The following is a 15744-nucleotide window of genomic DNA, read 5'->3' on the forward strand; positions in this document are numbered from 1 at the left end:
TTCCCCATCCCTGTCTCACCCTGGGGTGTGGGTCAGGCTCCTGGAACTTGCCGGCTGGGTGGCCAGGGCAGCCACATTACCCCCTCTCAGCCATGTTCTTCCCTCCTGTCCCTGGGGGCCATCCCACCGACCTCTCAGATTTGTTGTGAGACTTAAGTAAGACCAGGTCTGAGGAGGAACATGAAATTGTGAAATATAGTATCCTAAAGGCCATGCATTTCACCTCCTTCCCCCATGATGTGAGGTTTATACACTTGAAAAGTTAACCCTGCTTTTTGCTCTTGTAGCTCTTTTTCTTCACTGAGCTGGCAGAAAGCTTAGGAGCAAATTTGTTGGGCTCTTTTAGCGAGGACTTCTGCCGTTGGTTTGTGCGATCGCCTCATTTCTCCATCTGTTTTCTGCCTCTGTCTTTGTTTAACCTTTGTTCTTTCTAATGTATGCTCTCTGGCTATGTCTTATGTACCTTGATCTAAAAGCAGCTTGAAATTCTTTTTGGAACAAGTTCTGGGGTGAAGAACCGACCAAGCAAGTAAATACCTGTTGTACTAGTTGGCTTCCTTCTCCTTTGAGTTTTAGAGTTAGATAGACAACCAAGCTGCTCCTCAGGAGGGCAGTTTGGACTTTGTCACTTTCTCTGCAATGGCAACCCAAGTGTCAACGCTACCCTGTTTGAGAGACCACTTCTGGGGGAACGGGGCGAATTTTGTCAGCCTCTTGACTGAAAAACAACCTTCAATTCTTAGCTGATACCATTTAGAATGAACATTTTTTTTTTTACAAGAAAAATGCAAGCAACCTTTATTTATATTGTAATAGGCAATTTATAATAAACTTTATTTCAAGTTTTTCCATATGATAATCAGGGAGCGTTTAACTAAAGAAAGTATTTTATCGCTTCAAGACAGGTTCTTGTACAAATTTATTTTTCATTACTATTAGAGTGCACTTTTTTGGGACAAAGTTCTGAGTCATATCCAGAAATGAGAACTAGAGACACGGCCCTATAGAATCGATGTTCATATTTTCAGTATTAATACTTTATTAAATTTTATTTTGTTTGCATTGTATATGACACTGAATGGTAAATTGCTTTTTAAGAGTGATTGCATTGTTGAAAAATCTGATTGGCTTAAAAATAATTCTCTTCATAGATAATTTTATTAGCTTACAACTATTCTCTAAATTGAAAGCCTTTTGCTACAAATGGATGATCTGAAAACAAGGTTTAATTTATTGATACATCTATAGCAAGTTATTGGCTAATCTGAGACTTCAAACAATATTTTTGCCTCCTGATGAGTGCTAAGCTTATATCTCAGTGTAACTACTGCATTGGTTTTCTTTGTCTAAAGTTAACAAAGTTAAAATGAAATGATATACATATCATTATCAAGGTATTCCAGAGTTTTTGTACTTCTGCTGTTATCTGAACGGCATTATAAGAATTTCAGCAAAACTCACATAGTGTAAATTCACAGTTGTGATGTAGTTCTCATTTTGGCTATATGAATTGAAACTGTAGAGCTCACACGAGATTTTGGTAAAACATGTCCCCAGTGTTTCTATTGCTGTGCTGATGAATATGTTTGAGATGTAATGAAATAGAATTTATTTTATTTTTTTTTTCAGTTCTTTCGGGAGGTCCATTGCCTCAAGGGCATGAATTCGAACTGTATGAGGTTCGATTTCATTGGGGAAGAGAAAACCAGCGTGGTTCTGAGCACACAGTTAATTTCAAAGCTTTTCCCATGGAGGTAAGAATAACAGATCATCTCATAAAACTCATATTGTTCATGGAAAGTATTCAGTGATTTGCTAAAAATGGTTCAATTTAAAAGTAGATGCATAGCTTTTGAATTTTTACCAATTTACATTAAAATTAAAAAGTGTGCAAAGAAATGTAAGCTTGGGGCAGCAAATGAGGCTTCCCAGGGACTTCCGTGGGCTTGGAGCGTGCACGTGGGCTGTTGGCCATAAAGGTAATCTATTGAGTAAAGCCATTAAGTTTCATCCTGTTATTATTACTGTTGTAAGAATTTTGCCGCCTCTGCAAATTCAGTAGGTCACTTTTGTAGATGCTCTGAGTTGGTAATAAGCTGAAAATAAATAACTTTTGGAGAAACCTCAATAGTAACGAAAAGTCTAGCTTAGCTCTGATTAAAATTGGTAGGTTGGTTCTATTCACCACAAGCAATTAGAGAGAGAGATTTTTAGAAGGTCATTTTTTTTTTTTTTTTAAAGAACTTCTTTCCTCATTATCTTTTTAGTCAATTCCTGTTCTTTTTCCATTATCTAGTTGAAGTAGCAATTTCTTCCTTGGGACTTGAGTTCCTTCTCGAGGCAGAATTAATTTCTCCCTGATCTTTGCTCCTGGGGTGCTTGGCAGGTTGCTGCCGGGGCACTGATCTCTCATGGATTGTAAAACCTTTAGTATCTAAAGCAGCGGTTCTCAACCTGTGGGTCGCGAGCCCTTTGGGGGTCGAACGACCCTTTCACAGGGGTCGCCTAAGACCATTGGAAAACACATAGATAATTACATATTGTTTTTGTGATGAATCACTATGCTTTAATTATGTTCAATTTGTAACCATGAAAATACATCCTGCATATCAGATATTTACATGACGATTCATCACAGTAGCAAAATTACAGTGATGAAGTAGCAACGAAAATAATTTTATGGTTGGGGGTCACCACAACATGAGGAACTGTATTAAAGGGTCGTAGCATTAGGAAGGTTGAGAACCACTGGTCTAAAGTGTCTTTCTCATTGACTGTGGGCTTCTGTTATGGACTAAATGCTTGTGTCCTCCCCAACACCCCAAATTCATATGTGGAAACTTATCCCACCCCAGTGTTACGGTATTAGGAGGTGGGGCCTTGGGGAGGTGGTTAGGGTTAGGGGAGGTCATGAGGGTGGAGCCTTCATGAATGGAATTCATGTCCTTGTAAGAGTCCAGGGCGCTTGCTTCTCCTCTCTGCCTGGTGAGGGCAGGATTTGAAGACAGCTACCTACCAGCCAGACAGTGGGCCTCACCCGGCATCAGATCTGCAGGCACCTTGATCTTGGACTTCCCAACCTCCAGAACTGAGAAATCAACGCTTGTTGTTTAAGCCTCCAGTCCATGGTAATTTGTTACACAGGCTGAGCTAAGAAAGCTCCTGAAGAAAAAGTCCCCCCCCCCCTTTCTCCTGGAATCCTTTAGTCCAGTGCCGGGAACATCAGAGACAATCCAAGCTGGTGAAAGGGAGGAGATGTCTGGGTTGGTCCCGGCCTTGTTTATTTATTTTTTTTTATTTTTTTTAAAATATATTTTATTGATTTTTTACAGAGAGGAAGGGAGAGAGATAGAGAGTTAGAAACATCGATGAGAGAGAAACATCGATAACCTCCTGCACATCTTCTACTGGGGATGTGCCCGCAACCCAGGTACATGCCCTTGACCGGAATCGAACCTAGGACCCTTCAGTCCGCAGGCCGACGCTCTATCCACTGAGCCAAACCGGTTTCGGCCCGGCCTTGTTTATATGTCTTTTCTAAGGACCCGCAGTTCTGTCCAGGATGTAGCCCTTCAGTGGCAGGGAACAGTGTATTTTGGGGGATGCTGGAATGCAGGTCCTCCTTCTCTGTTGTTCCCAGCTGCATATCTGCTTAATCTTGTATAGCACTGCTCATGGTCAGATCCGGGCCCAGTTCTGCCTCAGCAACAAATCACTGCTGTATAATTTAATAATTTATTTATTTAAAAATATATTTTTATTGATTTCAGAGAAGAAGAAGGAGAGAGAGGAGAGAGAGAGAGAGAGAGAGAGAGAGAGAGAGAGATGATGAGAGAGAATCATTGATTGATTGCCTCCTGCACACCCCTCATTGGGGATGGAGCCACAACCCGGGCATGTGCCCAGACCAGGAATCGAACTGTGACCTCCTGGTTCATAGGTTGATGCTTAACCACTGTAGAATTTATATAAGGATAATTATGCCTCAAGGGAAAAACTCACTGTAGTAAGTTGAAGAGAATATGTGATATATACTCTTGTGATAGTGAGGACAATAACAGCTTCTTGATGGCCTTGATGGGGAAGGTTGGGTCTTCAAATGTCACCTTTCCTGGAACTTTTTATTCTCAAAGCCCACAGACACCCTCTCACTTCTAACTGCCTTAAAACACTTCCACCCTGTCTCTGTGGTACCTCTGGCTACTGCTCTGTCTTCACTCAGCGTGAGAAGGAAAAGTTCACACCAGATGCATCAAAGAGGAGGACATGAAATAATCCAAAACAACTAAACCTACAGGTGTGGAGGGCAGAATGTGGGGGAGGAAAGACCGGGCCTCCAAGACCTACTTTAATAACAAAAACTTGAGGGAGAGATGCGAGTAATCAGGTAGGCAGTGACTTCTGGCTGGGAATTCAGTGGCCTTGCTTGTGACACAGTCTTGGGAAAGTTTAATTAGATTAGGTGAGTCAGTGGTGTGTGCTCTTTGCTCTGCAGTTGAACAGTTGAATAGAATTTCCGGACCAAATGTTTAGGCTGGTCCTGCTCCTGGGTGGTGGTGGTGGTGTAGCTGCTCCGGTCCATTAACCACAGGTAATGGTTTGTTTGGAGTGAAAATTAAATTCTGCTAGTGAGGCTTTGTTTCTGCAGAAATATTTATATTTCACATCATGGGATTACTGACTGTAGTTTTTCCAAAATAGGTTATGAATAATATTTATATTCTTTGTCATCCCAGATTATCTCTGACCCAATCTAAGAGAGAATACACGTACCAATCATTCAGTGTTTGTTTAGTGCTGCATCCTACTGTGGGCATGAATGCTCTGGGTATGCAGAATTAGAGGAGGGTATCTGCAAGCCAGGTAGGTTTTTGGCTTGTTTGTTTTTTTAAATATATTTTTATTGACTTCAGAGAGGAAGGGAGAGGGAGAGAGAGAGAAACATCAATGATGAAAGAATCATTGGTTAGCTGCCTCATGCATGCCCCACACTAGGGATCGAGCCCAAAACCCGGCCATGTGCCCTGACTGGGAATCAAACCATGACCTCCTGGTTCGTAGGTCAGTGCTCAATCGCTGAGCCACATTGGCTGGGCTGTTTTTTGTTTTTTTTTTTAAATATATTTTTATTGATTTCAGAGAGGAGGGGAAAGGGAGAGAGAGATAAGAAACATCAATGATGAGAGAGAATCATTGATTGATTGCCTCCTGCATGCCCCCTGGGGAGGGATCAAGCCTGCAACCTGGGCATATGCCCCGACCAGGAATCGAACCGGTGACCTCCTGGTTCCTGGGTCGACGCTCAACTGCTGAGCTACACCAGGCTAGGCTAGGCTGGGCTGTTTTGTTTTATTTTAATGGAGCCTGTGAATACCAAGCTGGGCTTTAAGGAGGAGAGGGCTCACAGTGTGTGCTGAAGGAGAGGAGAGAAGGACTCCACATAGAATTTCCAGGATGGAATGAGATGGCGTATGTGGAGACGGGTAGATAACTTCCTGAACTGCCATCAAGGGCTACAGGACAGCTGTGTGTGGGGACCAAGTACCCTTTGGGGTACATGATTAAAAAAATTTAGGACACTTTTCATATTTTATTTACATTTTAGGACTAACTTTAATCTCTAAATCACATATCAATCCACATTTCCTTTTTGTTGATTTCACTTAAACTTCAATGGATGGTTTATTAAATAAACACTATAAATAAATACTTACTAGTTTATTACATGTAACAGGAATGGCTTTTAACAGAAATTCATCAACCTCCTTCTTGGCTTTTTAAAATTATAAATACAGATGTAAAAACAATCTTGAGTATATTTTGTTACTACTAGAAGCCAGCACCCACATCGCTTCAAAAAGTAACACAATTTGTGACATTAGACATTTAAACTCTGGCTCTTTCATTAAGCAAGATGGATAAAGAATGCCATTTTTGTTTTTCTTAAGATTTTTATTTTTCAGAAACACATTTTTCTTGCCATGCTTTCATCTTGTAAACCTGACTTCTGTTGTGAATACTCAAGGTTTATGCTTAACAGCAGTGCCTTAATAAGGAAAAACATAGTGCAGCATTTTTCTTCCTGTTACCTGAAAATGTAATTTTACTTAATGTGTTGAGGTTTTACATTATGAAATTTAATCAAGACAGCCACGAGAGTAGAATAGAATGTTGTTGGTTTAAGATAAGTTTGAGATCCCATCAAATTAATTTCTGTATGTTTTCCTGGTGGCTATGAAAGCTTCATATTTTCTTCAACGTCATTAAATGTCTTTGCTTTTGAAATCCAACCATCAATACTATGTGAATATGCATTTAGCTCTTTTGCTAACATTGGTATGCTCTGTACATCCACCATCTCACTAGAATTATTCCATTCTTACTGATATTTGCTACAAATCTAACTGATGGAAGAACTTCTAGGTATTTAGGTTCACATTCAACTTTCAGGCTATATATTCTGTTTTCATCATTTGCTTTTTCAAGGTAGCCTAATTCTGTGGTCTGTGTAACTCTTGCTAAATTGTGATTACTCTTTACACATGAGCAGCTACTTTCATACTTCTGTGGGACAGTACTTCCCACACATTTAGATTTTATGCTGGATTAGTAAATTTTTTTAATTTTAATTTTTCAATTACAGTTGACATTCAATGTTAGACATTTGTATAATTTATGAAGAACCCCTCCCCCCCCATAAGTCTAATACCCACTTGGCACCATACATGGTCATTACAATATTACTGACTACTTTGTAACTACTGATTGATATTTTTGAATCACTTCACCTTTTTTACCCAGGCCCGGCTCAGTAAAATAAAAAAAATAAAATTAGCGGATTGGGAGATCACGGCCAAATTTTATTTTTCCAAATAAAACATTACTAACTTTCTGCTCTCCCCATCATTCTTTTAAGAGAGGATCTTTACTTTAATAGCTAAATGTAGGAAGGATATGGTCTGAGAATAATAAACATGGACATGTAAATGTAATAGTTTTAGCGTTTAGAAAACTCACTGCCTTATTTCTGTTGGTCTCATTTCACTTCACATGAGCGATAGCTTTGTCAGGATGGGCACTGGTCCTTCCCACAGACCAGCCGGAGAGCATGTATGGTGGGCCTGACTTCCTTGCCCTTTGGACCTAATAAAAGTTTATGGTTGGAGAGTAAATACCAACAAAGAGGCACAGCATATTGTAGGTGAAATGCTTACTGTAATTTGTATTTAAAGTGCAGCTATTGCTTTGTGTACTCTGAAAGGGCTGTGATAATTGAGCTAGCCACATACCAGCTGGTTATGGAAAGTTGAGTACATTAGGAAGTAGAAAGAAAAAAATGAGTTTCATTGTGGAGAGCAAGATTCTTTAATTGTGAAGAGTCCAGGTCTTGGTTGCAAAATAGGCCAAAAATAATTAAGAAGAAAATGTCTTATAGCGTAGTGCCAGTCCTGTATAGTACCCACCGCCCTTAGCTTTCCAGGCCTCCAGGTATCTTACATTTCTTCTTTGCTTTTCAGGCATATATAGTGCTTACCATTTACGTGTTCTTTTAGTGAGAATGACCTGGCCTTGTGGGTTGCTGCCTCCCAAGTCATTTGCGCATGCTCATTTATTTTACTGCTCTGAGAAGATGCTGGGAAGAGTTTGCTTGTTTAACAGTGAAATGTTGGTCTTTTCAAGCTATTTCACTTCCGTAGATATCTCAGTAGAGCTTCATGTTTCTGAATTTCCTCCAAAATAGAGACTCCCATTAACTTTCCAAAGGAATGTAAGAGGGTGACTTTAGTGAGACAGGACATGGGAGGATTAGATCCATGAGATATATAATTAAGAACTTATTTTTAAAAGGAACTTTAGAGATCAGCTGGTCCAGTAACATAGGAGAAATCTGAGGCTCCAAAGGGTCACAGGGCAACTTAGAGGAAACCATAATGTATGGCCTGGGTGAAGAAAGGTCTACTAGTATTTTGGTTAATTAAATATTTCATTTAAGAAAGAATCATCCAGGGGGGCAAAAGGGAGACATCTGTAATACTATCAGTAATAAAGAAGTGAAAGAATTACCCTTTATTACTCCTCTTTTCTTAATGGCATAGATGGAAAGAGACAACACAACCAGCTTCATCCCTGTGAGGAGCTTTTATGTACGCGCACCCCCATTCAGAGGCTGGTGCCTTTCAGCCTTGCAAAGGACCACGGTAGTGCAGCTATGGCCTCATGCCCAGGACCACGGTAGTGCAGCTGTGGCCTCATGCCCAGGACCACGGTAGTGCAGCTGTAACATCATGCCCAGGACCACTATAGTGCAGCTGTGGCCTCATGCCCAGGACCACTGTAGTGCAGCTGTGGCCTCATGCCCAGGACCACGGTAGTGCAGCTGTGGCCTCATGCCCAGGACCACTGTAGTGCAGCTGTAACATCATGGCCAGGACCACTGTAGTGCAGCTGTAACATCATGGCCAGGACCACTGTAGTGCAGCTGTGGCCTCATGCCCAGGACCACTGTAGTGCAGCTGTAACATCATGGCCAGGACCACTGTAGTGCAGCTGTGGCCTCATGCCCAGGACCACTGTAGTGCAGCTGTGGCCTCATGCCCAGGACCACGGTAGTGCAGCTGTGGCCTCATGCCCAGGACCATGGTAGTGCAGCTGTGGCCTCATGCCCAGGACCACTGTAGTGCAGCTGTGGCCTCATGCCCAGGACCACTGTAGTGCAGCTGTGGCCTCATGCCCAGGACCACTGTAGTGCAGCTGTAACATCATGCCCAGGACCACTGTAGTGCAGCTGTGGCCTCATGCCCAGGACCACTGTAGTGCAGCTGTAACATCATGCCCAGGACCACTGTAGTGCAGCTGTGGCCTCATGCCCAGGACCACTGTAGTGCAGCTGTGGCCTCATGCCCAGGACCACGGTAGTACAGCTGTAACATCATGCCCAGGACCACTGTAGTGCAGCTGTGGCCTCATGCCCAGGACCACTGTAGTGCAGCTGTGGCCTCATGCCCAGGACCACGGTAGTGCAGCTGTGGCCTCATGCCCAGGACCACTGTAGTGCAGCTGTAACATCATGCCCAGGACCACTGTAGTGCAGCTGTAACATCATGCCCAGGACCACTGTAGTGCAGCTGTGGCCTCATGCCCAGGACCACTGTAGTGCAGCTGTGGCCTCATGCCCAGGACCACGGTAGTGCAGCTGTGGCCTCATGCTCAGGACCACTGTAGTGCAGCTGTAACATCATGCCCAGGACCACTGTAGTGCAGCTGTGGCCTCATGCCCAGGACCACTGTAGTGCAGCTGTGGCCTCATGTCCAGGACCACGGTAGTGCAGCTGTAACATCATGCCCAGGACCACTGTAGTGCAGCTGTGGCCTCATGCCCAGGACCACTGTAGTGCAGCTGTGGCCTCATGCCCAGGACCAGTGTAGTGCAGCTGTAACATCATGCCCAGGACCACTGTAGTGCAGCTGTAACATCATGCCCAGGACCACTGTAGTGCAGCTGTGGCCTCATGCCCAGGACCACTGTAGTGCAGCTGTGGCCTCATGCCCAGGACCACTGTAGTGCAGCTGTAACATCATGCCCAGGACCACTGTAGTGCAGTTGTGGCCTCATGCCCAGGACCACTGTAGTGCAGCTGTAACATCATGCCCAGGACCACTGTAGTGCAGCTGTGGCCTCATGCCCAGGACCACTGTAGTGCAGCTGTGGCCTCATGCCCAGGACCACGGTAGTGCAGCTGTAACATCATGCCCAGGACCACTGTAGTGCAGCTGTGGCCTCATGCCCAGGACCACTGTAGTGCAGCTGTGGCCTCATGCCCAGGACCACGGTAGTGCAGCTGTGGCCTCATGCTCAGGACCACTGTAGTGCAGCTGTAACATCATGCCCAGGACCACTGTAGTGCAGCTGTGGCCTCATGCCCAGGACCACTGTAGTGCAGCTGTGGCCTCATGTCCAGGACCACGGTAGTGCAGCTGTAACATCATGCCCAGGACCACTGTAGTGCAGCTGTGGCCTCATGCCCAGGACCACTGTAGTGCAGCTGTGGCCTCATGCCCAGGACCACTGTAGTGCAGCTGTAACATCATGCCCAGGACCACTGTAGTGCAGCTGTAACATCATGCCCAGGACCACTGTAGTGCAGCTGTGGCCTCATGCCCAGGACCACTGTAGTGCAGCTGTGGCCTCATGCCCAGGACCACTGTAGTGCAGCTATGAAGACAAAAGTCAGAGTGGCTTTGTGAAGGTATGGGATGCTGGATTGCAAAGGTAGGACCCTTGCTGTGCCCTGAGAACTAGGCTGAGTTTACTGGACCATCTAGTCCCACCCACCTTGCTGAGTGACACCTGGAAATGGCAGGTCACATGAGGCCTGTGAGCTGAGTTCTGCTCTAGGGAGTGTTTTTTTTCACCTTCTAGAGCCAATTCTTATTAGGAAAATCCACTCCAGTTTGAGATTTTATTTGCAACGATTGCTAATACTTTGGAAAAAGAAAGCTTGCATGAAGAGGAGTTAAGATGGATATGAAAGGAAATAATTTGAATTTGAATGTTCAGCTTCTTTGGGAAATTTTATTATTTTGACCAGAAAAAGCATCTAGTCTAAATATAATGACTTTTATGATTATTGTTACTTTATATTCTGGAATCTTCAATAGGGCTAGCAGCCTGAGCCTCATGGATAAACAAGAATTAGATTGTGCTATGGCCTCTTCAGTGGTCTAATTGCAAAACTCCTTCTTATGTATATATATATTTTAAATGTATTTTTATTTATTTCAGAGGGAGGGAGAGCTAGAAACATCCTGCATGCCCCACACTGGGGATTGAGCCCGCTACCTGGGCATATGCCCTTGACTGGAATCAGACCTGGGACCCTTCAGTCTGAAGGCTGACGCTCTATCCACTGAGCCAAACCAGCTGGGGCCTCCCTCTTCTTAATAAAAACAAAAACAAATTTACGTTTCCTGAATTCTGATGAACACTTGCATTTTTACTCTGTAAAAATCATGTTCCTGCTTTGATTTAGCATGTTAATTTTCTGCATTTATTAAAATGTATTTAGTGCAGAAACCTCACAGTTTACTGAAGGAAAATAAATTATAATGTTGAGCAAACAGAAATGTCCTTTTAGATGTTCCACATGATGTGGCAGCCTGCCGTTCCCACTTCGAAAAAGAAGTGTATAAGGTCAACTTGACCTTTGAGTGGTCGATTTGAACCTACCTTTGATTTTATATTTGTAAGTATTTTTTAAGTATTGTCATTGTTTGAAGTTTATAAAGGATCTCTTAGCAAAGTAAATTTGAAAAAAGCATTTATATTGTAGCTGAGTTTACAATGTAAGGCAAATTTGTAGAAAATAACAAGTTAGTTCTTATAAATGAATATGATATGTAGTTAATTTATAAGTACTTATAGACTTGCTGCTGATAAAAAATTAAATTGGGTTCTAACAGATCTGTTTTACTGTAAAATATATCTCTTAATATACCTTTGGATAAAAAATGCTCTGATTTAAATATATAATCTATAATCAAGAGGCCAACTTTAAAAGAATTCATTTCCATTCATTCATCCATTGTGTGCCCATCTGTCCACCCATCCATCCATCTATCTACCCTTCCTTCCTTCCATCCATCATTTATCCATCCATCCATCTGATCAACAAATATTTCTTGGGAACCTACTGGTCAGGATTTGGACTAAGTGATAGGGATACAACAATGAGTGCAATGCACAACTAACTCATGGGTGTTTATTAAATTGGAGGAGTCCAAATGCAGTGTAAATGATTTGTCTCCATCCCCTTTCTCTTAATGAGTGTTTAGAAGATATAATTAAGTGTATCTGTGGCATTTAAAGGGCTTCATCCCCTGCACCCACCCTGTATAGTATACAGATTCCACCATTAGAAGCCAATTAGAAGATTTTTTGAGACTCATATTAGAAAGCAAATATGTTGCTCTTTGAGATGTAAACGATTGTCAACCAAACAAATATTTATCAACTAGTATGTGAAAAGCTCTGTGCTAGGTGTAACCTTGTTATAGGTAGTTGTGGAATGGAGGAGAAAGTTTAAGTCTCTTTTTTAAAACCCCTACTCTCCACTTTAGCTGAATATAATTTTCTATAGGTTTAGTCAATATGACATTTCCTGGACATTTTTCCTGACACACCTTTTTATTATTATTATGCATGCATGTGCAGTAGAAATTATATTAACAGCTTTTTTTGTAGCAAAAATCAAATAAATATTTTCTGTGTAAGATAGTTGGGTAAAACCTCTGATTGAATGGAAAGATGTTAAACAGTTTTTAACTCCATAAGATCTTCACAGATATAAAAACTATGTGTTTTTTTTTAAAGTCTTCATAGATGAAGGCCACCTTTTTTTAAAAAAAATATATTTTATTGATTTTCTACAGAGAGGAAGGGAGAGGGATAGAGAGTTAGAAACATCGATGAGGGAGAAACATCGATTCAGCTGCCCCTTGCATGCCCCCTACTGGGGATGTGCCCGCAACCCAGGTACATGCCCCTGACCGGAATCGAACCTGGGACCCTTCAGTCCGCGGGCCGACGCTCTATCCACTGAGCCAAACCAGCTAGGGCTATATGTGTTTTTTTGTTTGTTTAATGCTGTATTTATGAATGGCAGCTGACAATGTCACAGTGATGTTAGTAAGATCATTTTGCCCTGGTCACTGCTTTGCTGTGCTTTGAATACATTAATTTCTTTTATCTTCTTAGGGGTGCACACAGCAAAAACTCACCATGGAATTCTAGCACAACATACCATGAGTCCTAGGGGAAATTGGACCTTTGGTGCCAGGGTTCCCTAGGAGGCAGCCCTCTCTGGCGATGTAAATGCTCGGTTAGGGAGAGCTACACCCTGAGTCCAGTTCACACGGTGTTTGCTATTTGACTTCTGGGTAGCTGTTTAACCTCCATTCCTTCACTGGTACAAAAGGATCAGGCAATTGTACCCACCCTTAGGAAACTTAGGGAGAGACTGGAAAAATTAATGATGTATTGGAGGCACCATACATTGAATAATAGGGTGGTAGAGAATATTGTTATTGAACATAATCTGATATTCACTTAAAGCACCTTCTGAAAGCATTTTAAGTACATAATTAGCTGTATTGGATGTAAATGTTGTAACTTGGTACAGTATAGCTGTGGTCTTTTTTAAGAAGCCTTGCAATGAAGAGCAGGTTTTAAACTGTTGACTATAAACAGTAAGTGTAGAAGGAAGGCCTTTCTGCCTGTAAGACCTGACAAATGAAAGATAGATCTTTTATCATCAATTAATGCATTCACTTGGGGACCCTAAGGCAAGAACATTCTCTGAAGTGAGAGAGCTCATTCTGTGGAACCAGTTTATTTGGTTTCAGAGTTAATGTGTTTCCCATGAATACTCCTTGGTGAGTTCTGTAAGCTGGTGAGTTCTCTGTGGAGCTCCCATAAAGAGGTCCCTTCTCCCCAGCTCCAGTTCTGAACAAATGAGGAGAGAGGGCATTGTGAGGGTCATCAGATGGTTAACAAAATTTCACCTCTGTTGTGGATGGAACAACATTGGAGACATACTTAGTGTGGATGGAAAGAAAGGGCCTGCCCACTAGGTTATAGCCTGGGAAGGCGGGCGGGTGGGGGGTGAATGAGGTTCTAGGTAGGGTTTATTAGCTTGCTCTCTAAGGGTATCTCACATTTCAAAAGAGGGGGAAAAATAGGGAGGAGTGAGTAGAGCGGAAGGTCAGCCTTGTTTAGGGAAAAATCCCTCTTTACAGGCATCAGGAAAACAGGGAAGAGGCATTTCCTGCTAGTAAGACCAACTATTCCAAATTCTCCCACTTTACTACTCTATGGCCCCTAGACACTAGTGAGAGAGGAGCCTCATCTGGGAATCAGTGAAGGAATTCCCATTTCCTTTTATTGCAGGTTTGTTCACTTGAACCATCTGGGACCTTGTTCCTTTTTGCTTGCTGCTCCATTGTACCTGGGATAGTCCTATGGTTGCCCACATTCTGGAAAGAGTTGGGGGTGGAGTGAGCAAGGACTTTGAAGCATGTGTAGGATTTTAATTGTTTTCTTTCTAATTTGCTTGGGTGAGGTTTTGCCCAGTTCACCATTGAAGCTTGGGCCAATCATTGTTTAAACCAAAGGCTTGATGCAGGGTGGTTTATAGATGTTTAATTTTTCAAAAACTGACCTGGGTCCAGGGCTTACATCATTAATCCTATTCCAGATTTGGGTTGTACAGGGTTGGAAATATTTTGCAATAATTTAAAAACACATACGAATGTTACTTATCTACCTTGTATGGAGAACAAATAGATTTTTATCAGCAGGCATTGTTCCTAATTAACTTAACCCTGGCATGCTTTAACTGTGTTCCCAATCTGGCTGGTTTCTAAGTGGTCTGCTAGTAGAGCTTGGCTGTACTAAAGAGCTGGGCTGCAATGGCTTTGGTCGTAGTGGGATAAAGTCTACACCAGGGGTCCTCAAACTTTTTAAACAGGGGGCCAGTTCACTGTCCCTCAGACCGTTGGAGGGCCAGACTATAGTTTAAAAAAAACTATGAACAAATTCCTATGCACACTGCACATATCTTATTTTGAAGTAAAAAAACAAAACGGGAACAAATACAATATTTGTATTTGCATGTGGCCCGCGGGCCGTAGTTTGAGGACCCCTGGTCTACACCGTCAGTAATTGGGTTACCTTTTCCTCAGCTGAGCTCCGTGGGCTACTGCTTCCCGTGTCGCTCTTTCTCCTCTAGAGACAGTTTCCCCCGGGAGCAAGGGAACAGAAAGATACCATTGAGTTTTGAGTCTGTTAGGAAGGCAAGATGGTGAAGTGGTTCAGTTAACAAACATTTGCTAAGTATTTAAAGGCAGACCCCAAGAGAAATATAAAATTCGAGAAAACAGTATTTGTTTTTAATGATTCCTCAGTCGGGTTGAAAGAGGTGGAATCAAGATAGAACCATGTGAAAAGATAGCAACTGAAGGGTGAAATGATTGTTCCTTCCCATGATGAGCCCATGTTACTTTTCAGCAGAGAAGTCCTATCCAGTCAGTGAACCCGATGGCTCCTACAAATTTCTGTATTTTAAAAATGAAAGACAGTGGCAGTAATCTAAAAGATATGAACTGCAAAAGGAACAAATGAAGGTGTATCCAATGACATGGATATTTATTTTGAATTTGGTGTGGAAACCATATTTTTACAAGTAACACAGACTTTTACTTTAGAGCATTAGAATTTGTGTGTGGGCATTATTGATCTGGGTGAGCTAAAAATCTCTGGACAATTAGACTTTTTTCTTCTTGATTCTAGTTAAATTTGAACCCTCTTTATAGGAAGAATTATCCTTGGTTGTTTGAGTCTAATGTCAAAAACATGTAAGTCCCATTTCTTATTGAATAAATGTTGAATCTTGTGGGGACAGAGATTTGAGAGAATGGCAGATAATTTTGCCTTTCTCTCCCCGGCACTGTTTTTGGGGGGCAGGTAAGTTTGGGGAAGATAATTGGACTGACCAGCTGCTATAATATCTTTTGGAATAATTTTCAGTAAGTGTGTACATAATGTTATGCTTGTAAAAAATGAATGGATATTTTGAGCAGGAGGCTTGGGGGAACTTGTGTTGTTCAGTGACATGGGGATGCCAGGAGAGAGAGGGAATTGTAGGAAATATGTCAAGGTCAACCATAGTCATGCTGAATTTGAGATTG

The 15744-nt window shown here is 42.1% G+C and overlaps 1 protein-coding gene across 5 annotated transcripts in view; it reads left to right on the forward strand.

Moving 5' to 3' along the window:
- CA8 (carbonic anhydrase 8) overlaps nucleotides 1-15744 on the forward strand; it is a 95482-nt gene that overhangs the window by 14272 nt on the left and 65466 nt on the right. For all 5 annotated transcript variants that reach the window (XR_009449701.1, XR_009449700.1, XM_059673118.1 and 2 more), the window contains exon 3: nucleotides 1630-1754. Coding sequence is in view for 3 of the 5 variants with exons in the window: in XM_059673118.1 (XP_059529101.1) it covers nucleotides 1630-1754 (125 nt within the window). In the remaining 2 variants the exon portion in view is untranslated. The remainder of the gene's footprint in view (nucleotides 1-1629; nucleotides 1755-15744) is intronic.

Source organism: Myotis daubentonii, chromosome 17, assembly GCF_963259705.1.
Source record: "Myotis daubentonii chromosome 17, mMyoDau2.1, whole genome shotgun sequence".
NCBI classification, from domain to species: Eukaryota; Metazoa; Chordata; class Mammalia; order Chiroptera; family Vespertilionidae; genus Myotis; species Myotis daubentonii.